This window comes from Astatotilapia calliptera, chromosome 6 (genome assembly GCF_900246225.1).
Source record: "Astatotilapia calliptera chromosome 6, fAstCal1.2, whole genome shotgun sequence".
NCBI lineage: Eukaryota > Metazoa > Chordata > Actinopteri > Cichliformes > Cichlidae > Astatotilapia > Astatotilapia calliptera.
In genome coordinates, this window is record NC_039307.1 from 9,883,053 (window position 1) to 9,909,455 (window position 26,403).

At 40.5% G+C, this 26,403-nt stretch overlaps 1 protein-coding gene across 1 annotated transcript; it reads left to right on the forward strand.

The window, feature by feature from the left end:
* The first annotated feature begins 2,264 nt into the window (after positions 1–2,264).
* On the forward strand, positions 2,265–13,644 carry LOC113023794 (deleted in malignant brain tumors 1 protein-like). Its single transcript, XM_026170158.1, has 19 exons — positions 2,265–2,318; positions 2,419–2,506; positions 2,971–3,744; positions 3,837–4,268; positions 4,685–4,999; positions 5,262–5,693; positions 6,110–6,424; positions 6,687–7,118; positions 7,535–7,849; positions 8,112–8,543; positions 8,962–9,276; positions 9,541–9,972; positions 10,459–10,773; positions 10,930–11,138; positions 11,405–11,553; positions 12,494–12,736; positions 12,825–12,984; positions 13,083–13,158; positions 13,266–13,644. The coding sequence occupies exons 2-19, from the start codon at positions 2,443–2,445 to the stop codon at positions 13,283–13,285; spliced, it is 5,430 nt and encodes a 1,809-aa protein (XP_026025943.1). The 5' UTR covers positions 2,265–2,318; positions 2,419–2,442; the 3' UTR covers positions 13,286–13,644.
* Positions 13,645–26,403: the final 12,759 nt, after the last annotated feature.

Here is a 26,403-nt window from a genome sequence, read left to right on the forward strand (position 1 = left end):
GCAACACGGACTTTCAACTCCCGCCACAGATTTTCTATGGGGTTGAGGTCTGGAGACTGGCTAGGCCACTCCAGGACTTTCAAATGCTTCTTACGGAGCCACTCCTTTGTTGCCCGGGCGGTGTGTTTTGGATCATTGTCATGTTGGAAGACCCAGCCTCGTTTCATCTTCAAAGTTCTCACTGATGGAAGGAGGTTTTGGCTCAAAATCTCACGATACATGGCCCCATTCATTCTGTCCTTAACACGGATCAGTCGTCCTGTCCCCTTGGCAGACAAACAGCCCCATAGCATGATGTTTCCACCCCCATGCTTCACAGTAGGTATGGTGTTCTTGGGATGCAACTCAGTATTCTTCTTCCTCCAAACACGACAAGTTGAGTTTATACCAAAAAGTTCTACTTTGGTTTCATCTGACCACATGACATTCTCCCAATCCTCTGCTGTATCATCCATGTGCTCTCTGGCAAACTTCAGACGGGCCTGGACATGCACTGGCTTCAGCAGCGGAACACGTCTGGCACTGCGGGATTTGATTCCCTGCCGTCGTAGTGTGTTACTGATGGTGACCTTTGTTACTTTGGTCCCAGCTCTCTGCAGGTCATTCACCAGGTCCCCCCGTGTGGTTCTGGGATCTTTGCTCACCGTTCTCATGATCATTTTGACCCCACGGGATGAGATCTTGCGTGGAGCCCCAGATCGAGGGAGATTATCAGTGGTCTTGTATGTCTTCCATTTTCTGATGATTGCTCCCACAGTTGATTTTTTCACACCAAGCTGCTTGCCTATTGTAGATTCACTCTTCCCAGTCTGGTGCAGGTCTACAATACTTTTCCTGGTGTCCTTCGAAAGCTCTTTGGTCTTGGCCATGGCGGAGTTTGGAGTCTGACTGTTTGAGGCTGTGGACAGGTGTCTTTTATACAGATGATGGGTTCAAACAGGTGCCATTCATACAGGTAACGAGTGGGGGACAGAAAAGCTTCTTACAGAAGACGTTACAGGTCTGTGAGAGCCAGAGATTTTCCTTGTTTGAGGTGACCAAATACTTATTTTTCACCCTGATTTACGAATAAATTCTTTACAAATCCTACCATGTGGATTCATGGATTTTTTTTTTCACATTCTGTTTCTCACAGTTGAAGTGTACCTCTGGTGCAAATTACTGACCTCTGTCATCATTTTAAGTGGGGGAACTTGCACAATCGGTGGCTGACTAAATACTTTTTTGCCCCACTGTGTATATATATATATATATATATATATATATATATATATATATATATATATATATATATATATATATATATATATATATATATATATATATATATATATATATATATATCAACAATCTGGTACATTCTGGTCAGCTTAGCAACATTAAAACGCCTGAAGAAAAATAACTTCATAACATCTAACCATGTCAAGAACACGTTTGAGGAGGTAGGTGTGTGACTGTCAGTTTACAGTGAAGAGATGTCTTTAAGAATAATAGATGGATTATATGCATGGCTCTGTTCAGATAATGATAAGAAACTGCAAAAGCAACCCCCAAATTTCTCAGAACAAAGGAAAGGAATAATCAATGGCCACGTCAGTCAGACTGTTGAGCTGCCGATTTCAATCCAACAGAGCAACTTTTCAATACAAACCTGAAGGCAAAGAAACACATGCACAAGCAGCTGTAAGTTCTAAACCAATAAAGCAAAATGTTGTAAAGCCCCTCATATTAAAGATGAAAGCCTTTCACAACATCAATGTTTGGTCAAACTTACAACAACAGCAAGTCTTTATCCAAAACCTTTTGGGTCTAACTGTAAAAGTACTTACATGTGCTGGGGCATTTTGATTCATGCATGATTATTAGCAGGGTTCACCTGATGTCACTGGAAATATTGAATAGTTGAAAGTCTAGATGCCAACAGGATCTTGAGATAAGAATATTGGATCAAACAACATTTCTGAATGTCGGGCAGATAGCTTCATTGCACAAAACTTAGTGTACTTTTTATCTTCTGAGATGGTTATAAATGAGCAAAGTGCGAGAAAATACTGGATTGTGCAAACATCAATTTGTTGTACCATAAAAATGACTGACTTGGGCTTTGTGGATGTGCCCTTTCATTGTGGACGTGATTCTTTTTCGTTCTTTAGATTAATGAGTAACTCCTTTGATGTCATATGAATAAGTTCTCTATCTTGCCCACTTATATATTTCACCATCAATCACTTCAATTTGTCCTTTGCACACAGAAACAGGCCTATAAATTCCCATCCTTGCTGTGAGCTTAAGCGCTGGATTCTCAGAGTCTCTCCAGGGTAAGTACAGACACATCAGAAGTTATAGATTTAATACAGAATAAGATGGCATAATGTAAAAATGCAGTTTTAAAACATCTCCTTTGTCTTTTTCACGCAGTTTGAGTCGTGGATGTGATCAATAATGGGAACGCCTTCTGGACTGTTCTTACTCATACTTGTGCATATTTTCACAGGAACTTCTTCAGGTAAATCATCTCTAGTTAGACATAAATTCATTTTCTAAATGGACTGATGTAATTATTATAATGGTACTTTTTCCTTTGTCGATTATTGTGCCTCTAATTAAGACACTAATTAAATAATTGCTCCAGACAAACTATAATGAATTTGCTAATTTTACATTTTCACATTTCTCCTTTAGAAATTTTTTAGGTAAGGTATGTTATTTAAATATCAGTTTGAAAGTAGACAAATATTTACCTCATATTCAGTAAGAGTATTCAACAGTGACGTGAAATGCCTCCAAAGAGTTATTTTGATGAATTATCTAAATTACAACAAATTACTCAAATCTTTCTTCTTTTTAAATTCAGCTATTTTACACTGTGGTGAGATTTCAAAAGATGTTTCAAAATGATTATGAATCAAAAAGTCTTACTTGTATTTAAGTGCTGTGACAGATGAAATGCTGTGACTATTTTGTCTGCAGGGACTCCTGTGACCAGCTGTGATTCATGTCATGGCAAAGCCACCTGCTTGGAGTCACAGGAAAGAGGTGACACCTTCACCGGCCACGCCCTCTCATGTATCTGTAAAGATGGCTTTGTAGGTGATGGCCTCACCTGCTATGACCCAAAACTCTGCAGTGACTCTTCTTGCTGTGACCGAGGTTACCACTGGTCCTCAGAGAAGGGCTGTGTGGACACTGATGAGTGTTCCCTCCCAAACTCACCATGCACACCACCTCAGATTTGCCACAACACGCCAGGCTCATACGAATGTCCGGAGCCTTCCTCCAAGAACAGACCAGCTGCCTCTTCCCAATCTGTCCGGTTCTACTGTGGGAACACAGTTTGTCCTTCAGGCACGGACTGCATCAATTCCCAATGTGTGGACCCTTGTCAGAACTATGCAACATTGAATGATGACTGGCGTTCAACAAATAACACAAATACTGAGGTCCTACACTGTGATCAATATATAAACTGGCAAGGCTGGTATCGCCTGTTTTTGAATCAAACCAGTGCTCGTATTCCAGAGAGGTGTGTCGAATCAAACAGGTGTGGAACTCATGCGCCTTTGTGGATAACACAACCTCATCCCACATGGTCAGGTGAAATTGTGAATCGCACTGTGTGCAATGTTTGGAGTGGCAGCTGCTGCCATTTTCAGTCACACACCATCCATGTTAAACTTTGCCATGCAAACTACTATGTCTACAAACTTGTGAAGCCATATACATGCAACCTTGCATACTGTGCAGGTAAACCTATGCTTTAAATATGATTAACCTGTTGATGATTCAGTTGGTTCAATGGTTTCTGAGTGCATGATTATTATTATTATTTTAAACAGAAGTGAACACAATTACACCTGTTTTACCTACCACAACACCAAGGCCACAGAACTTCACCACCACACATGTGACCGCTAACATCTCTACCACAACACCAGTGGGCAACAGCACAACAGTCGAGGGGGAGGTCCGCCTGGTTAATGGAAACAGCTCCTGCTCTGGCAGGGTGGAGGTCTTCCACAGTGGACAGTGGGGGACGGTGTGTGACGATGCCTGGGGCCTGGTGGATGCTCAGGTGGTGTGTAGACAGCTGGGCTGTGGCAGGGTCTTCTCAGCACCAACAAACGCGCGATTTGGACAGGGCAACGGACCCATCTGGTTGGATGAAGTCACATGCACAGGCAATGAATCAAAGCTCTCTGAGTGTCAACACAGAGGGTTTGGAGCTCATGACTGTGGTCACTATGAGGATGCTGGTGTCGTCTGTGAAGGTAAATATGAACATGTGGGGTTAAAGAGAGTGAAATCCAACTTTGTTCGTGTGTGCATTTGGGATAACACTGAACTAAGATGATTTATAGTTACATACTACTACAGGTTTTTATCCACACAACAATTTTTTCTTTTAGTCTTGAATTATGAGAAATTTTTCAATAAAGATAAACTTACTATGAAGATATTTCCATGAATCCAGAACCTGCCCCCAAGAACTATCAAATTACCAACAAATTAAAAATAAGTTTAAAATAACGTGTTGTCAGCTGAAGTAAAATAAATGGTAGAAAGATGATTATGTTATATTATTATATATTATATATATTATGATATTGTTATATTATTCTAATAAATCTACATTTCCTCTGAAGTACTCCCATAGACAGTGTTCCTTCTTTTGGTTTTCTATTAGCTGCTTCGTCAGTGAGGCTGGTCAATGGTGAGAACCGCTGCTCTGGCAGAGTGGAGGTCTTCAATGATGGACAGTGGGGCACAGTGTGTGATGATTCTTGGGACCTGAATGATGCCAAAGTGGTGTGCAGACAGCTGGGCTGTGGAAGTGCTCGTTCAGCACTACAAAATGCAGCTTTTGGACAGGGCAGCGGACCCATCTGGTTGGACGATGTATACTGTTTTGGAAATGAACCATCAATAACTGACTGCAGACACAACGGGCTTGGAGTCCACAACTGTGGTCATAACGAAGATGCCAGCATCATCTGTGAAGGTAAATTTTATGCATTTTTCAGGTACCCTCCATTTCTTACTGCTGACACCTAACTGATGAGAAAACTATTCTCATTTGTTGCTTTAATTTACCATTTAAATATAACCTTGTTGTGCAGCACATGGAGTCAAATGCAAAGTAAACAAGGAGTTTGTGAGAAAACAATAATTTTGAGATGTACTAATGAGAGCTTATCCTCATTAATTTAGATGAAAGTGCAAACTGAGTTTGTCCTTTTAGTTCAAAGACACTTTTCTTTCAGTCCAACCAGGAATCAACAGCACTGTTTTTCCAACAACACCAAGGCCACAGAACTTCACCACCACACATGTGACCGCTAACATCTCTACCACAACACCAGTGGGCAACAGCACAGCAGTTGAGGGGGAGGTCCGCCTGGTTAATGGAAACAGCTCCTGCTCTGGCAGGGTGGAGATCTTCCACAGTGGACAGTGGGGGACGGTGTGTGACGATGCCTGGGGCCTGGTGGATGCTCAGGTGGTGTGTAGACAGCTGGGCTGTGGCAGGGTCTTCTCAGCACCAACAAACGCGCGATTTGGACAGGGCAACGGACCCATCTGGTTGGATGAAGTCACATGCACAGGCAACGAATCAAAGCTCTCTGAGTGTCAACACAGAGGGTTTGGATCTCATAACTGTGCCCACTCTGAGGATGCTGGTGTCGTCTGTGAAGGTAAATATGAACATGTGGGGTTAAAGAGAGTGAAATCCAACTTTGTTCGTGTGTGCATTTGGGATAACACTGAACTAAGATGATTTATAGTTACATACTACTACAGGTTTTTATCCACACAACAATTTTTTCTTTTAGTCTTGAATTATGAGAAATTTTTCAATAAAGATAAACTTACTATGAAGATATTTCCATGAATCCAGAACCTGCCCCCAAGAACTATCAAATTACCAACAAATTAAAAATAAGTTTAAAATAACGTGTTGTCAGCTGAAGTAAAATAAATGGTAGAAAGATGATTATGTTATATTATTATATATTATATATATTATTATATTGTTATATTATTCTAATAAATCTACATTTCCTCTGAAGTACTCCCATAGACAGTGTTCCTTCTTTTGGTTTTCTATTAGCTGCTTCGTCAGTGAGGCTGGTCAATGGTGAGAACCGCTGCTCTGGCAGAGTGGAGATCTTCAATGATGGACAGTGGGGCACAGTGTGTGATGATTCTTGGGACCTGAATGATGCCAAAGTGGTGTGCAGACAGCTGGGCTGTGGAAGCGCTCGTTCAGCACTACAAAATGCAGCTTTTGGACAGGGCAGCGGACCCATCTGGTTGGACGATGTATACTGTTTTGGAAATGAACCATCAATAACTGACTGCAGACACAACGGGCTTGGAGTCCACAACTGTGGTCATAACGAAGATGCCAGCATCATCTGTGAAGGTAAATTTTATGCATTTTTCAGGTACCCTCCATTTCTTACTGCTGACACCTAACTGATGAGAAAACTATTCTCATTTGTTGCTTTAATTTACCATTTAAATATAACCTTGTTGTGCAGCACATGGAGTCAAATGCAAAGTAAACAAGGAGTTTGTGAGAAAACAATAATTTTGAGATGTACTAATGAGAGCTTATCCTCATTAATTTAGATGGAAGTGCAAACTGAGTTTGTCCTTTTAGTTCAAAGACACTTTTCTTTCAGTCCAACCAGGAATCAACAGCACTGTTTTTCCAACAACACCAAGGCCACAGAACTTCACCACCACACATGTGACCGCTAACATCTCTACCACAACACCAGTGGGCAACAGCACAGCAGTTGAGGGGGAGGTCCGCCTGGTTAATGGAAACAGCTCCTGCTCTGGCAGGGTGGAGATCTTCCACAGTGGACAGTGGGGGACGGTGTGTGACGATGCCTGGGGCCTGGTGGATGCTCAGGTGGTGTGTAGACAGCTGGGCTGTGGCAGGGTCTTCTCAGCACCAACAAACGCGCGATTTGGACAGGGCAACGGACCCATCTGGTTGGATGAAGTCACATGCACAGGCAACGAATCAAAGCTCTCTGAGTGTCAACACAGAGGGTTTGGATCTCATAACTGTGCCCACTCTGAGGATGCTGGTGTCGTCTGTGAAGGTAAATATGAACATGTGGGGTTAAAGAGAGTGAAATCCAACTTTGTTCGTGTGTGCATTTGGGATAACACTGAACTAAGATGATTTATAGTTACATACTACTACAGGTTTTTATCCACACAACAATTTTTTCTTTTAGTCTTGAATTATGAGAAATTTTTCAATAAAGATAAACTTACTATGAAGATATTTCCATGAATCCAGAACCTGCCCCCAAGAACTATCAAATTACCAACAAATTAAAAATAAGTTTAAAATAACATGTTGTCAGCTGAAGTTAAATAAATGGTAGAAAGATGATTATGTTATATTATTATATATTATATATATTATTATATTGTTATATTATTCTAATAAATCTACATTTCCTCTGAAGTACTCCCATAGACAGTGTTCCTTCTTTTGGTTTTCTATTAGCTGCTTCGTCAGTGAGGCTGGTCAATGGTGAGAACCGCTGCTCTGGCAGAGTGGAGGTCTTCAATGATGGACAGTGGGGCACAGTGTGTGATGATTCTTGGGACCTGAATGATGCCAAAGTGGTGTGCAGACAGCTGGGCTGTGGAAGCGCTCGTTCAGCACTACAAAATGCAGCTTTTGGACAGGGCAGCGGACCCATCTGGTTGGACGATGTATACTGTTTTGGAAATGAACCATCAATAACTGACTGCAGACACAACGGGCTTGGAGTCCACAACTGTGGTCATAACGAAGATGCCAGCATCATCTGTGAAGGTAAATTTTATGCATTTTTCAGGTACCCTCCATTTCTTACTGCTGACATCTAACTGATGAGAAAACTATTCTCATTTGTTGCTTTAATTTACCATTTAAATATAACCTTGTTGTGCAGCACATGGAATCAAATGCAAAGTAAACAAGGAGTTTGTGAGAAAACAATAATTTTGAGATGTACTAATGAGAGCTTATCCTCATTAATTTAGATGGAAGTGCAAACTGAGTTTGTCCTTTTAGTTCAAAGACACTTTTCTTTCAGTCCAACCAGGAATCAACAGCACTGTTTTTCCAACAACACCAAGGCCACAGAACTTCACCACCACACATGTGACCGCTAACATCTCTACCACAACACCAGTGGGCAACAGCACAGCAGTTGAGGGGGAGGTCCGCCTGGTTAATGGAAACAGCTCCTGCTCTGGCAGGGTGGAGGTCTTCCACAGTGGACAGTGGGGGACGGTGTGTGACGATGCCTGGGGCCTGGTGGATGCTCAGGTGGTGTGTAGACAGCTGGGCTGTGGCAGGGTCTTCTCAGCACCAACAAACGCGCGATTTGGACAGGGCAACGGACCCATCTGGTTGGATGAAGTCACATGCACAGGCAACGAATCAAAGCTCTCTGAGTGTCAACACAGAGGGTTTGGATCTCATGACTGTGGTCACTCTGAGGATGCTGGTGTCGTCTGTGAAGGTAAATATGAACATGTGGGGTTAAAGAGAGTGAAATCCAACTTTGTTCGTGTGTGCATTTGGGATAACACTGAACTAAGATGATTTATAGTTACATACTACTACAGGTTTTTATCCACACAACAATTTTTTCTTTTAGTCTTGAATTATGAGAAATTTTTCAATAAAGATAAACTTACTATGAAGATATTTCCATGAATCCAGAACCTGCCCCCAAGAACTATCAAATTACCAACAAATTAAAAATAAGTTTAAAATAACGTGTTGTCAGCTGAAGTAAAATAAATGGTAGAAAGATGATTATGTTATATTATTATATATTATATATATATTATTATATTGTTACATTATTCTAATAAGTCTACATTTCCTCTGAAGTACTCCCATAGACAGTGTTCCTTCTTTTGGTTTTCTATTAGCTGCTTCGTCAGTGAGGCTGGTCAATGGTCAGAACCGCTGCTCTGGCAGAGTGGAGATCTTCAATGATGGACAGTGGGGCACAGTGTGTGATGATTCTTGGGACCTGAATGATGCTAATGTGGTGTGCAGACAGCTGGGCTGTGGAAGCGCTCGTTCAGCGCTACAAAATGCAGCTTTTGGACAGGGCAGCGGACCCATCTGGTTGGACGATGTAGCATGTTTTGGAAATGAATCATCAATAACTGACTGCAGACACAACGGGCTTGGAGTCCACGACTGTCGTCATAATGAAGATGCCAGCATCATCTGTGAAGGTAAATTTTATGCATTTTTCAGGTACCCTCCATGTCTTACTGCTGACATCTAACTGATGAGAAAAACTATTCTCATTTGTTGTTTCTAAATCACCATTTAAATATAAAGTTGTTGTGCAGCACATGGAGTCAAATGCAAAGTAAATAAGGATTTGGTGAGAAAACAATTATGTTGAGATGTTCTAATGAGAGCTTATCCTCATTAATGTAGAAGGAAGTGCAAACTGAGTTTGTCCTTTGAGTTCAAAGACACTTTTCTTTCAGTCCAACCAGGAATCAACAGCACTGTTTTTCCAACAACACCAAGGCCACAGAACTTCACCACCACACATGTGACCGCTAACATCACTACCACAACACCAGTGGGCAACAGCACAGCAGTCGAGGGGGAGGTCCGCCTGGTTAATGGAAACAGCTCCTGCTCTGGGAGGGTGGAGATCTTTCACAGTGGACAGTGGGGGACGGTGTGTGACGACGCCTGGGGCCTGGTGGATGCTCAGGTGGTGTGTAGACAGCTGGGCTGTGGTACGGTCCTATCAGCACCAACAAATGCACAATTTGGACAGGGCAACGGACCCATCTGGTTGGATGAAGTCACATGCACGGGCAATGAATCAAAGCTCTCTGAGTGTCAACACAGAGGGTTTGGATCTCATAACTGTGCCCACTCTGAGGATGCTGGTGTCGTCTGTGAAGGTAAATATGAACATGTGGAGCTATGAAGAGTGGAATCAAACTTTGTAACTGTCTGGCTTTGAGACAGAGCAGAAGCCCATGCCAAGAAGCTCCTGTTGCGCAGTTTTTGAACAGCTGTTAATGCCAGAGGAGGTCTGGAGCACTGCAGTTATTGAGTCAGCTGAGTGTTGGACATTTTAACATACTATGTGCCTCAGCACACAGAGACACTGCTCAGTAACTTTACATAGGATGATTCTTTGTGACTGAGCTGCTGTGGTTCCTAAGAGTTTCCACTTTGCAATAATATCAATTATAGGTGATCCTGGAATATCTAAGAAGCAAGAAGTTTCATGTACTGACATGTTGTAGTGGTGTCATCTTTTACAGCACCACCAGAGGTAGCAAAAGTACAGAAATTCTGTACTTAAGTAGAAGTACAGATACTACTATTGAAAAATATTCCAGTAAAATTTGACAGTGTTCCTTCTTTTGGTTTTCTATTAGCTCTTTCGTCAGTGAGGCTGGTCAACGGTCAGAACCGCTGCTCTGGCAGAGTGGAGATCTTCAATGATGGACAGTGGGGCACAGTGTGTGATGATTCTTGGGACCTGAATGATGCTAAAGTGGTGTGCAGACAGCTGGGCTGTGGAAGCGCTCGTTCAGCGCTACAAAGTGCAGCTTTTGGACAGGGCAGCGGACCCATCTGGTTGGACGATGTATACTGTTTTGGAAATGAATCATCAATAACTGACTGCAGACACAACGGGCTTGGAGTCCACGACTGTGGTCACCATGAAGATGCCAGCGTCGTATGTGAATGTAAGTTAAAGTTCTCACATACTGAAAAATTGAAATAATGAAATCTTTTATCTTATCTTATATTATGACATTGAAGTACTCATGCTGGCCTCATTTGGTATTTCCTATTTCATCTGCTTTCATTTTTTATTAGTGACCTCATGTCTTTTTCTTTAGTCCAGCAGCCTCCACTCCAGACTTCACAGTTAATTTGTGGCCGTGATAAAATCCAAGTTGGTCTGCATATGGGCAGCATGTCATCCTCCGGTTTGAACCCCTTCTCAGGCAACCTGGCTTCCAGCAACTGTTCCTGGGTCAGAGTCCGTGATGATTATGTTTGGTATGAAATGGAGGCTCGGGCAGGTGCCTGTGGAAATGTGCTGAGGGTAAAGACTTATTTCTTTTTCCTATTGTTTAACTGTCCCATTAAAAAACACTACTGCGCAATTAATTTGTGATAAGATGGCTGTAGACTGTGTTTTGGCATAAAATGGCCTTTTTGTTATTCAAGGAGAAAAAAGTGAGCAACAGCAGTCAGAGACTTCAGAAGGATTCACTGTATTAACCCCTGTGGACATGTCTCTGGTGATTAGACTTTCTCTAGGTGACATGATTTCTTAACTGACTGAAAATGTCATCATCTGTCTTTCAGACCAACAGCACACATGTCATCTACTTCAACAGTTTATTCATCTACCCTCTGACTAATTTGTCCTTCGCTCTTCCTGTGGGTCTTCCCTTCTCCTGTGCTTATCCCCTGGACACAGACGCCAGCCTGAATGTAGCTATCAGGCCAGACCTGTAAGTTCATTGAATTTAACTGCAGCATCACTTAGTATATGTAGCTCTAAAATTCAGGGCTCTCATGTGTGTAATAGTATAGTTATTACCCCACTCTTTTCAATTATTCTGTTACCAAACTGCAATAATTAAGATGAATCTTGTTTACTGTGTGTGTTTCTTTTAACCATTTATGAGAGAGTAAGCATGCATTACTGTGAGCTGTTTGTAATTTAACATGACCACTGAAAGTCATTTTCAGATCCTTCATGCATAAACTTAAGTGCTTTTAGCTGTGAGGCTACTTTCCAAACAGCGTTACAGTTTGTTTAGAAAGCTCCACATTAAGTTGTTTACTCAATCCAGTTAACAGTTTGCTGCCTAGTTGTAGTTTAAAGATATGTTTTGTAATTAATCAATGCAGAATTTAACAAACATTTACCACCAGGAGGCAGCGTTTTACCAGTGCAAATGTCTTTTTAGTCGCACAATTTCCTCAAGAGACTTTGTTGCTTTTTGCTCAAAATACATATATATCTTGGACTTTATAAAATAAAGTTTATAAAATAAAATAAACAAAGTCTTCTTTCCAGTCAGAAAGGGAGATTTGTCAATTAACATAACAAAACATGTTTACTGGATTAAAACTCTAGTGTAAAATTTAAATCAGCTATATAATCTGTTATTTAGGCAGTGCTATTTCACTTGTTCAACTACTTGATTATATGCACTTGAAGCACTTTTTATCTGCACATGCTCACATACCAATGGATGCATGTTTAGCACCATCTCCAAAGACATTTCCAGCATATGGTCTGGAGGAGCTGGGGCTCGAACCATCAGACTTTTGAAGAAAACAAATCCAAAGCTGTCTTCTTACACAAACCAGGAAAAAGACAGAATAGCAGCAAGTAGTGTCTGAGAGATCATTGCATTATATAATTTTCTTTCCCTTTGTCAGGTTCACTGGAGGAATTTCAGGTTCGGGTCCAAAAGCTCGAGCCTCCATGTCTCTGTTCCGCAACTCCAACTACACTGAGTCTTATCCACCAGGCCAAGTCTTCCTCCCAGTGGGTTCACCTCTGTACGTGGGCGTCTCTGTGGAGGACACAGACCCAGTTTTGGCAGCTGTTCTGGAGGACTGCTACGCCACTCACTCACCAAACCCTGATGATCCCACACAATATCCTCTCATCCAGAACAAGTATGTGCATCTCTCCAACCTCACCAATGCTTTGTGAGATACAGTGAAGTGTGTGGACCCTGCTGATCTCCTCCCTCCTGTCTCACAGGTGTCCCACTGACCGCCTAAAGGTGTCAATAGTTGAGAGCGGCTCGTCCCTCCGAGCTCGTTTCTCTGCTCTGCTCTTCCTGCTCCAGGGTGAATACAGAGACATATATCTTCACTGCAGCCTCAGCCTGTGTAACCAGAGGAACTACAACTGTGTACCAGTGAGTTCCACATTTCATTTTAGCAGTACTCCATAATCCAAAATGGTTTCTCTGGTTTAAATCCTATATCTCTTTTCTCATTCTTTTGCCCTTTGCAGTCGTGCACAAGTAGGGCACATCGCTCTGTTTCCAACTCAGCTTTTATGAATCCCGTCACCATTGGACCGATCACTTGTGAGTATGAATTAAAACCTGGATTCAGAGCTCATGTCTTGACATAGTGATTTATATTAAACTAATAACTGCCATATCAACTTTTTCTTCTTCTTCTTTTTTTTTAGTGGACAAGCCAGCTGAGTGATCTGGAACATCCAATAACATTCTGTAGTGTGAAATTAACTGCCAGAACTCTGTTTTCAGAAGAGAGATGATTTAAATATAATATTCACAAATATTTTACACATATTTTTTTGATATTATGTTCCATTTGGGCTTTTTTTCATTGTATAACTGCAAACTGTCCAAATAAGGTATGCATCCTATTTGTAAAAACTATACCTTGATGCTAGAATGTGAAACCAACTGGGTGATAAACTGCAAAGCCACCAAGTATCACAGTTCACACACTCTAATCATACCCTTTACATTTCATTGCACCGTATGAAAATTGCAGAGAAGGTATTAATTCAATTCAATGCAATTTTATTTATAAAGTGCCGAATCAGAACAACTGTTTCCTCAAGGTGCTTTATGTTGTAAGGTATAGACCCTACAATAATACAAAGAAAGCAGAGAAAACACCAACAAACATATGACCTCTATGGCCAAGTGCTTTGGTGACAGTGGGAAGGAAAAACACACTTTTAACAGGAAGAAACCTCCACCAGTTTCTTTCTCTCGAGTCCGAACTGGAAGTTTGTTCCACAGAAGAAGGGCATGAAAGCTGAAGGCTCTGCCTGCCATTCTACTTTTAAATACTCTAGGAACCACAATAAAGCCTGTAGTCTGAGAGTGAAGTGCTTTAATGGGGTGATTCAGTACTATAAAATCATTATGATAAGATGGGGCCCGATTATTCTAGACCTTGTGTGTAAGGAAGAGGATTTTAAATCTGATTCTGGATTTAACAGGAAGCCAGTGAAGAGAAACAAATATCGGAGAAATCTGCTCGCTTTCTAGTCTGTGTCAGTACTCTTGCTGCAGTATTTTTGATCAGCTGAAGGGTTTTCAGGGAATTTTTAGGACATCCTGATAATGAATTACAGTAGTCCAGCCTAGAAGTAATAAATGCCACCATTTCTTCTTTTTGTTTTGCGGGATAAATCAGCTCGGTGAGCTTGTAACATCCTGTAATATCAGAAAGACTTTCTATGATGTAATTAAATCCTTTTTTCAAATTCATTCTATATAATTTAATCAAACTGATGTTACATTGTAGAATTTAATATGTTATTTCATATGTTATATGCTAAGTACATTATATCCAACCTTATTATTATATTCACAAAACATTTTCTTTATTACTGGAACTAATATAATCTTTCTCAAAAAAACACTGGATTCCTCTCTGGGTTGGTTTACTGACTTTCCATATTTTGATAAACTGCCATTAAATTTGGGATGGGTATCAACAGTCAAAGAAGGAGGATTTGAATGACTTTGGTTAACAGATGACTTTTCCTCTGGCGTCACCATGAGGTTGTCATTTGTATTACATGATGAAAATCAGGTCTGTAAGCTTTTGGGCAATGACTGTTTCTGTGATCTTTCCTCTGTACACTGCAACACTGAATTTTCTAGATATGAGCGAAGTGCAGATTCCAGCTTGAATTCAAGAGGTTTTTACAAAAGTACAGCATTAACAGCTTAGTCAGGCCATCATTTGACTTAAAGACATATATACCTATGAGCAAGATAATGAAGAGTTCACGAGTGGTCAAATAAAGAAGGAGTATGATCCAGAGTATACCACATCACCAGGTAATGTCATGGCCTTGGCATGTATGGTTAAGAATAGAAACAAGTTAACTTTGTGTTTACTGATGATGTGACTCCTGGTGATGAGTACACGACTGTACTTTCTGCTCAGATTAAACAAAATCCTGCAAGAATTTCTCAAGGCAACGAAATGGGATATTCTTCAATAGACACATCAGTCACTGATCTGAACCCTAGTAGACCATAGTTTACAGTTACTGAAGGCAGAAAGACCCACAAACAAGTAACAACTGAACATGGGCTCAATAAAAGCCTGTTAAAGCATCTCAGAGGAGGAACCACAGCATTTGGTGATGTTCACACGTCCCAGTTGCTGTCTTGGTAGCCGGGGATCGGTCTGCCAGGGCCTCCGCTCCTGGCTGCTGCCCGACACACGATGCACCCGACCCCTGCGATACCTCCTGCGGGTGGTGGGCCTGCAGGACGATGGGCCTATGTCCTTTTTTCGGGCTGTGCCCGGCTGGGCTCAATGGACTAAGGCCTGGCCACCATACGCTCGCCCTCGGGCACCCTCCCTGAGCCTGGCTCCAGGGAAGGGCCCTGGTAACCCTATCCCAGGCAGGGTGAACTGTTCTCTTCTCATAATGGTCTTCTGAACCGCTCTTTGTCTGGTCCCTCACCCAGGACCAATTTGCCATGGGAGACCCTACCAGGGGGCAGAAGCCCTCAGACAACACAGCCCCTGGGATCCCTGGAACACACAAAACCCTCCACCACGATAAGGTAGCGAATCGCAGAGGGGGATTGGTGATGTTCATGGATTCTAAACTTCAGGTAGTTATTGAGAGCAAAGAATCCTCATCCAAGTATTCAAATGTAAAATTATGTTATTTTATCTAGTTAATTTTGAACCTCTGAAATACAGAACTATGTATAAAATGGCTTCCTAAGCAGTTAATAGTTTTGTTAAACCCTTTGAATTAAAGCTGAAGGTCAGCCCTTCAATAACATCTCGACTTTATTATTTAACCTCCTAAGACCTGAACTCTTTCACGGCATGCATTTTTAATTTTTCTTTGCCATTTGGGCTGATTGGGACCTAATGAATATAAAAACAAAGAATTACCTGATTTTTTTTTTTATAACCTAATTTTTGTTTCTGAGAAAAATGAGATCAACATATGAGGACATTCGTTTTAAATTTTAATAGAACAGTGGCAGTATAATGTCCTCGTAAGTGGATATCAGTCCCTTGTAGAGCAAAATTAGGTATTTTGGTCTAGACATCCCAAAATGTGATGTCCACATATGTGGACGCCAGGTCCTAGGAGGTTAAAAACAAAATTACAAGAATTGTACAGTTTTCCAAAAGGTTACCGACCAAACTGCACCACCTAATTAGTGCTAAATAATGGTAAATAATGCTGTTTAGACCAGGATGATATATCTGTCTTTCATGCTACTCTGTAGGCACCAAAGTAAAAATTACGCTCTCCTGTTATTACATTTGATGCCTCCAACAAAACACTGGATTTGTGTTTAGTAAGCTATTTACCCTCACATTTCATTTATTTTATTGTAAATAAAGCTATCACACTGGTGGACGTTAAGTGATGTGATGAATGCTGTGGCTGAAGGTCATGCAATGGCTAATGTTTTCAGGGGCGTGTCTCTGAGTTTACTTTTTGATTGACTGGTCTAGAGTCCAATCCAGTGCTTTTTTTTTTACTCAAATTATAATTTATATATATATAAATAAATATTATATATAATGTATATATGTATGTAACAGGTTACTGAGCTGTGCTGAGCCTCAACTCGAGATTTCAGTGTGACAAAGGTGGCCTTCCTTTGTACCTGGTAAGATCGCCATAGTAACTTAACACTGAGCACCTTTTATGTGACCTGAGTTATAATTTAAAATTGTCAAGCAGTGCATAGATTCTCCGCTGAAGGAATGCTTTTTGTGCATGTCACCGTGACATCAGCACAAACTGCATGCATTGCATTGCTGCCAGAATTTGCATGTATTCAGTTGGTGACTCCAAAAATGCATAAATGCGTTTTTATGTGTCGCCTTCCTGTAAAGTCTGTTTTACACTGCTTGACCTGAAGCTCACAGGCTAGAGCACCTTTTCAGTCAGTGAACTCAATTTAGCTTACAGAAGACTATAAAAGTAACTGAGGAAAATTTAAAATCAAATCTACATTTAGCAGTCAGTTAGTTTGGCGTCACACAGACGGGAGTAGTTGAAAAAATTCTTCAGTTATGCTAGTTGATCAGATGGTTTTATAAAGGCTGTGAAGGTTTTCATTGTATTTATAGTAACAAGCTGATTGCCGTGTGTGTCCGAGAGGAGAGGCTACTGCTGCATAAGACAGCATTGTCATCACTAGTGTTTTTTGTTTACAGGCTTTTAGTTGAGAAAAAGAGGCTACTTGGGCTGGTTGTATTATAATTTTTATACATGTGTTTGACAGTCTAAATGCTTTTATTGTTAGTAAAAGTGAAATGAATTGATCGTGCTGTTGAGCCTCTTGTTTTTTCTTTCACTAACTTCAAACACTAGGCTTTTGTTCTTTTAATCTTAAAACAGACTATAGGCAGAAAAAATGTTAGTTTTTCTTTACAGATGAATTCATGCCTTTGAGGCAAATATTATAGAACATGACCAGATCAAATAACATCACTATTTCCCATTGGGTCTTATCATGTGCACTTTAGTTTAGGATGATATGATGTCTTGTCTATGTAATATTTTGATCTAAGAATCAGAATCAGAATACTTTATTAATCCCGAAGGAAATTAGGGTTACAGCAGGCAGCACGCTAATGGCGCATGCACACTTACAAAGGAACCTTCTGACCAAACTTACACAAACAACACATTGGGAAGACATGTCAGAGAGGTAGGCTGATAGGAAAAAAACAACGAAAATATATAACATGAGGTGAGAGGAGGAGAAAAAAAAACTCCACTCAGACTGAGCTCCTAATGGGAGAACAGTTTGATAACAGAAAAAAACACCTCAGCACAAAAAGCACATGACTATCAGTACACCATAGAAACACAAGACAAGCAACAGGGTGGGTAAAGGGTAAGAGAGAGCCGGTGTAGACAGCGCATCCGGTCCTGCAGCATGTCTGCGCTGGTCCAGTCGATCGCCATCTTCCCCAGGAGGGGACAAGCATCGAAGGCGTTTGGAAAGGGAGGGGGGATGAGTGTGTATCAGTGTGTGTGTGTGTCCAGAGTTCAGCTGAGACAGTGTCCTCCGCCCTGCTAGGCTAAGTAAACAGTCTTCCAGCCAACCCATGGTGGCCTTGCGTAGGATAGGAAGAACAGTCTAAGCACAGTCTGTTATCAGGGTGTTTTTGTTCAGCTCCTGCCTTGAGATCACAGCTGGCGCCGAAGTGGTAGCCGCATGAAGTGATGGTGGTTTTTTCTTTAGTGCGAACAACTCATGTGAATTTCAAAGCTGTTCTAACAGTCCGACACTGGTCTCTCAATCTCCCGTTGGAGAGCCGTGAGCTTCTCCATGATCTTATCAAACTTACGCTCCGTGATGTTGTCCTTCTTGTGCTCAAAGAGCAGATTCTGAGAACTCACGACCGCAGTGAGCTTCTCCAAGATGTAATCAATTTTTGCTCAGAGGTCTTATTCTGAGTGCGATGTAAGATGTAATCCATCTTAGATATGACAAGTTTGTATGTTTTTTCTTCAAATTCAAAAGATTTTTTTTTACATTTTTATTTGTTAAAAAAACGGGGGCCTAACGACATCTTCTGTAATGACTCTAATTGTAAGACTTGAATGTTGTATGACACTACCTGCATAAAACAGAAAGGAGGTCAGATTATATCAAAGCCTATTCCTCATATCTTACAGTAAAAATCACGTGAGAGCAAATCTAAAACAAACATATCTTGATAAGATACCAAGATTTTATCCTATCAAGATACAATACCAAGATATGGTATCTTATCAGTGCAATAGTTTAATCTGAATTGGTTAGATAGGTTATCTGTTTTCATTCTTCCTCTTCTGGCTGCTCCCTAGCATGCTCTCCACAGTGGATCACCTCCATCTCACCCTATCCCTCCTCTGTCACACCAACCCTCTGCATCTCCTCTTTCACCACATCCATGAATCATCTATGTTGTCCAGCACCTGGAAGCTCCATAATCAACATCTTTGGTCAAATACATCAACTCTATATCTTCTCTGCAGATATCTAAACTATCTCAGCAACTACCCTCTCTCTCAGACAAGTCGATAAAAGTCTTTTCTCTTTGCTGTCTCTTTGCTACCTCTCTCTTTTCTGTACGCCAAGCCGCCCAGTGCTCTAGTCCAGCGGTCCCCAACCCCCGGGCCTTGGACCGGTACCGGTCCGTGAGTCGTTTGGTACCAGGCCGCGAGAGTTGAGGCTCAGGTGTGAAATGTATAGTTTTCAGGGTTTTTATCGGTTTTCAGCGTTATTTTGTTATCGTTTTTATCGTTTACTCGGTTTTCCTTGGTCTTTTCACGTGTGTTATGAATAAATTTTCTTTTTTTCGGTACCGGTACTAGTTTTATTTTGTTGTATTTATCCGCGACACCTTAAAGGCCGGTCCATGAAAATATTGTCGGGCATAAACCGGTCCGTGGCGCAAAAAAGGTTGGGGACCGCTGCTCTAGTCTACTTTCTTCATGTCCTTCACTACCCCTCTTTTTCTTCACTGATCTCTTTGTTTTGTTTTGAACACTTTCCTTTACTTCCTCATTCCACCACCAATTCCACAGTCCAGAGGACACAACACCTTCTTGGGAATTTCCCTCATCACTTAAGCTGTACTTTCCAAGTCATCTGGCAACTAATTCCCTACTACCCAGAGGCCATGTCCACATAATACGTTTTCATTTGAGAACGCATCTTTTTCTCTCCGTTTTGGCCTTCCGTCCACACTGAGACGGCATTTTTGGTCAAGGAAAACTGAGCTCTTTGAAAATGCTCTCCAAAGCGGATACATTTGAAAACATCGTTTTCGAATCGCAGTGTGGACTGCGAATCCGGAGCATTTAGAAAATTCTTTAATTCTCACTCACTTTTGCTACTTTGTACTTTTGTGTTACTTGCAGCAAGAACTCCACCTCATTGTCAGTCCATTTAAAAAACTTGGTGCTTTTCCTCAACATTTTACAGCAACGTTTCAAAGAGCCGGTAAGTAAATAAACAGCAGGCAGAAATTAGCAGGTCGAATCGTTTTCGTTTCAGGCATGCGCAATACAGGAACAAGCGCTTTGAGTCGTTTCAGTGTAGATGAACAACTGTTAGGAAATGACTGAAAACGACAGTGTGGACGCGGAGCGTTTTTAGACGAGAATGTCGTTTTCAAATTTATCATTTGAAATTAGTGTAGACGTAGCCAGAGTCTGTATCAGCTTCTCTGTCTCTTATCTCTTATAGATTGCACAGGAGACAACAGAGGGCGAAAATAAAACAGGAAGTAACAAACACGGAGAGAGACAAAGTGTTAACAAGATACAAAAGGACACTGGAGATGTTATGCTGAGATATAAACCAATGCTCAAAATGCAAACAGAGCCAGAGTACAAAAGTAACAAGAACTACAGACTGAAATATCCAAAAGAATAAACTAAGAATAGAAACACGAAACTCTTGCCCAAAGACCCAAAGCAACAACACCTTCCCCCATTCTTCCACATCATCCTATATGTTAGCAGTCATCATAGCAAGCCTTGTCTACCAATAACATTATTCTTATTTTACTTACCCCAATTAATATTTTGTTTTTCTGTTGGTGATGATTCCTGAGATCTTAATGATGCCAATGTGGTGTGCAGACAGTTGGGCTGTGGCAGCGCTAATAGCACTACCAAATGCAAACATACTTGGTTTGGGGTCCACAATTGTGTTAACTGTAAAGATGCCAGAGTCATCTGTGGAGGTAAATATTATAACAAAGCAGGCTTATGTCTCCTTTTATGAATTTGCCACCGGGCCAAATCCAGTGACGTGTTTACTGGCTTCAGTGAGGTGGAGACGGTGCCTGCGCAAAGTGTCTGTGTACCCCTTTCTGTCTCTCTCTCTCTTCCTCTCTCTCTCTCTCTCTCTCTCTTTCTTGATAGTGTTGCGTCCGTCGGCCCCAGAAGGTTAATAACACTCACCTTCATTCCATTTCCAGAGTGTAACAATCAACCACTTGTGGCACATGCCACCCCAGTAGATCCGCCCCTGATAATCAGGAGGGCTGGAAACTGGTCACAGCTGGGATAAACCTAAGTATTAGTACAGAGGAAATAGAATGACTACAAGTAAATCACCAAAGTTTGATTCTGCTCATCTGGACGTGAAGTTTTCAGTGGGAGAAACGTTTCGTCACTAATCCAAGTGACTTCTTCGGTCTCAGCTGAGTGCAGGTTTCCCCAATCTTATAAACAGTACGCTGCATAACGGCTGAAGGAACAATGGTCTGGGAGGTCAGTTCCTTAATCATTAATATGCAAATTCTTATTTTTCCCTCGTTTCTTCCACTAAAAACGTAAATATGGATAACAAAAAGTGTAGATGAATCTGAGATGGTTTAACAAAAAATAGTCTAAACAATTTGATGAGTCAACATGGAATAGAATTTTTTCATTTTTGTGACTGGGAATTTCACATTGGATTTTTGGATTTATGTGTGTTCAAATATGGGACTTTGCAATCTTTGGACAACCAAGCCCTGCTGGTCAAGCAGAGGACTTGGTTGATTTGAAATACAATTACCCAGCAATGTTAATGACCTTATAGAAATTAACCAAATTAGTTGCAAAATGTTACTTGAGATTTTTCTCTTTAGCTCCACTTCATGACATTCCATGAAGTGTCAAACATTCAAGAATAATGTTTGTGCAAATAAAACTGCCAAAATTAATGAATTCTTTTGGTACTCTGGTGCAAATAAATATAAAACATAAAAAAATATGATTCTTCAAGATTTTGTGACTAAAACACCACAAATGTCCTTTATTTAAAATCATCTTCTTCAGCCCATCTGTTATATGTTGTTTTTAAACATTTTTCATCTTTTCTCTGTGTTTTTGTACAATAGTGTTGTTTTGCTTGGCGTTCCTATGGTGGATTACCACGTGGTTTCTAAAATGTAAAGAATACGTAGGAAGCGTCTTCTTATTTAGTCAAATCACATTTATATAAAACATTTAAATCTAAAAACTGTTTACTTAAAGTTTTAAAAACAAATTTGAGACAAATATACTTAATAATAAAACCTAAAAACAAACTCTAATTCCAGTAGAAAGAAGAGGATTCAGGGGGCAAAAGAACCCACCTGAGTCTTTAGTGAGAGGCTGAAACAGAGTTTTCCCACAAAGGCTTTGAGGAAGAGAGGAGAGATAGCAGTGATCACTTGACTCAGCAGAATGATTGGTGGGGTGAAGTGATTATACACACACAATCATACACACACGCACAGGCACAAAGATAAGTTGTGAAATCCAGGTCAATAATCTCAAAGTGGTGCTGCTCTCAGGCACATTTTTGGTCATTATATGGTCCCTGATTATGCTGTATAATTTTTTTTTTTTTTTTTTTTTTACCTTTCTCCAGCTGAGGACAGTGTTTTCCATAAGGGTGCGTCTACTTGGCTTCCCATGATGAAAGGGAAAGTAGATTACATGGTCACTGATAGGCATAGGGCCAAGACAAATGTGGTAATTATATTCATTTCCTAAATGATTATTTATGACTCTTTCTGAATCAAATGATCACACACACGTCAAGGTTCAAAATTCAAGGTTGTCTTAACTGTTCATCTACAGGAAATTTGTTTGGTAGCAAGCGTTCACATATTTGAGTGAGCAGCCGTGGGATGTGAAGAGTACATTTTTTAAAGAGAGCACTTCCTGTTCTCAAAAGTCTTTTCTTTGCTTCATTCCATAATGTATCCTGTCCATTTTAAGAACAACAGGATAAACATGAGAAAACAGGACAAAAAGATTCTGCAATTAGATTTTTATCACTAAAACAAGTTTCTGATTTTTTACAGCCTTATTTATTATTTAACCTGTCCTTGTTGACTTGTTGAGCCTCCTGTCATCTGAGGACCTGATTATTCATTAACAAATAAAGATCAGTACAGTGAGAGGAAAAAACTCAAGGAGATTTCACATGAGAGATTTCTATATTTGTATTTGTCCTTCTTTTTGCTATTTCTATGTATCCACCAATTCAGAAATGTTGTAACAAAATTATATGACAGCCACATTGCTTTAGTGAACAGAGCCGTCAGTCAATAAAAATCATGTAAAGACGAATCTATTAATGATGAGGATCTAAATACCCACATTCAAGTACTGACAGGGACTTTAAACACTTGCCTCGAGGCAACAATTTGGATTTACAAATTAACATAACCCCACAAACTGTATGTAGGCTGAAACAGAGTTTTCCCACAAAGGCTTTGAGGAAGAGAGGAGAGATAGCAGTGATCACTTGACTCAGCAGAATGATTGGTGGGGTGAAGTGATTATACACACACAATCATACACACACGCACAGGCACAAAGATAAGTTGTGAAATCCAGGTCAATAATCTCAAAGTGGTGCTGCTCTCAGGCACATTTTTGGTCATTATATGGTCCCTGATTATGCTACTTGAGTCTATGCACTTGAAGCACTTTTTATCGGCACATGCTCACATACACACATCTCCAACATATGGTCTGGAAGAGCTGGGGATTGAACCATCAGACTTCTGATTTAGAGATGTCCACTTTTGCACAGTGGGCATAAAGACATAAAGTGAAAACAAAGCAAACAAACTGAAGGCCTCCACTTACACAAACCAGGAAAAAGACAGAATAGCAGCAAGTAGTGTCTGAGAGATCATTGCATTATATAATTTTCTTTCCTTTTTTTCAGGTTGTCTGGAGGCATTTCAGGTTCGGGTCCAAAAGCTCGAGCCTCCATGTCTCTGTTCCGCAACTCCAACTACACTGAGTCTTATCCACCAGGCCAAGTCTTCCTCCCAGTGGGTTCACCTCTGTACGTGGGCGTCTCTGTGGAGGACACAGACCCAGTTTTGGCAGCTGTTCTGGAGGACTGCTATGCCACTCACTCACCAAACCCTGATGATCCCACACAATATCCTCTCATCCAGAACAAGTATGTGCATCTCTCCAACCTCACCAATGCTTTGTGAGATACAGTGAATTGTGTGGACCCTGCTGATCTCCTCCCTCCTGTCTCACAGGTGTCCCACTAACCGCCTAAAGGTGTCAATAGTTGAAAGCGGCTCGTCCCTCCGAGCTCGTTTCTCTGCTCTGCTCTTCCTGCTCCAGGGTCAATACAGAGACATATATCTTCACTGCAGCCTCAGCCTGTGCAAAAAGGGGACCTCCAGCTGTGTAGCAGTGAGTTCCACATTTTACTTTAGCACTACTCCATAATCCAAAATGGTTTCTCTGGTTTTAATCCTATATCTTTATTCTCATCGCCTCTCTCCTTGTAGTCATGCACAAGTAGGACACGCCGCTCTGTTTCCAACTCAGCTTCTATGAATCCCATCACCATTGGACCGATCACTTGTGAGTATGAATACAAATTTAGATTCAATACTAATGTTTAATGATCGGTCTCAAATCAATAACCACCATTTCTTCTTTTTCTATTAGGGAATAAGTCACCTGCATGAACTCATAATATCCAAGTATATCGCAAGGACATTCTATGAGGGCATATTCATTTTTTTAAATCCTTTTTTCAAATTCATTAAATATTCATATTTAAATAATAAATATTAATGCTGTGATATTGTACAATTTAATCAATAATAAAAATCAAGATGCATGTACTTTCTTTTGTATTTGTTTTTGTTTTCTTATTTGTATAAAAAATTGTTTGAATTATTGAACTATTATTATTACTATGTTCACAACTATTTTTCTTTATTACTGGGACTAAGACCATCTGTTTCAAAAAACACTGGGCTCCTCTCTGGGTCTAATAACCAAACCAGTTATAAAGTTTCACAGCATAAAAGGTGAAAAATATGATGAAAAACAACTGCTTGATAATCTGTCATTAAATGTAGTATGTGTCTCAATGGAGGATTTAAATGACTTTGGTTAACTGATAACTTTTCCTCTGGCGTCACCATGAGGCTGTCATTTGTACTACATGATGAAATTCAGGTCCGTAAGGTTTTGGTCAACGACTGTTTCAGTGATCCTCTGTACACTACAAGAGTGAATTTTCTAGATGTGAGTGAAGTGCAGATTCCAGCTTGAATTCAAGAGATTTTTACAAAAGTACCTCATTAACATCTTGACTTAAAAACATATATACCTATGAGCAAGATAACAAAGAGTTCACGAGTAGTCAAATAAAGAAGGAGTATGATCCAGAGTATACCACATCACCAGGTAATGTCATGGCCTTAGCATGTATGGTTAAGAATAGAAACAAGTTACTAGTGTTTAGTGATTATGTGACTCCTGGTGACGTGTACACCACTGTACTTTCTGCTCAGATTAAGCAAAATACTGCAAGAATTTCTCAAGGCAACGAAATAGGATATTCTTCAATAGACACGTCAGTCACCTGATCTGAAACCTAGTAGACCATGGTTTACATTTACCGAAGAAAGCCTGAAGCATTTGGTGATGTCAATGGGTTCTAAACTACAGGCAGTGATTGACAGCCTGTAGGCAAGGATCCTCTTGCATAATTAAAGTTATGTTGGTTTTTCCGGTTAATTTTGAAGTCAAAGCAAATCTTAGCAAAATCCAGACAGATAAGTTATAAAAGACTCACCCACTACACCCAACACCATTTTTACACAGGGCTCTAAACATACTTTTTGTTTGGCCATTTTTACCGTGGAAGTCTGTGGGGACTGATTTGTTTTTCAAGCCATCCTGAAGTTACTCCAGGAACTACAATTTTTGGTATTTCCGTGTTGGCTCAATTTTTAGCCCTCGATTACAATGCAAAACAGTTATCAGATAATAGCTAGACCAAGTTTTCATGCAGTGACAATGTTCATGAGATATCACCTTCATACCGATACAGTACTAACACTAGAACTGTGCTTACTGTTTTAACAGTGCTGAACTAGTCTTACTAGCCAGTTTGATGTCACCCAGTTGTTAGTATGATCCTATTCTATCCTATCCTACACAACAGGACCATCCTATAGTATGGTCCTATTGCAAACACTCGAGGTGAGCATTTTTGCCACTTCCAACTTAGTGATTTGAAAGTGGATATGATGAGTGATGTGTGGGTGAGTACTGTGAAAATACACACCCAGGGAGCCGATCTTGTATAATCCTGTCAGACTTTTTGAGTGACCATCATTTGCAATTCAAACAGACTTAATTTTAAGTTCAGTATGACTGGAAAGTATCAATTAAGCTCATAAACTCATTGGGAAAGTGTTTACTGAGGTCACAGATTAAGTGAGCCCTGGACCATTTTCCCATGTTTTCTATACAAGTCTTTCTGAAACCACATGAGTCGCCACCTGGTGGTATTAAA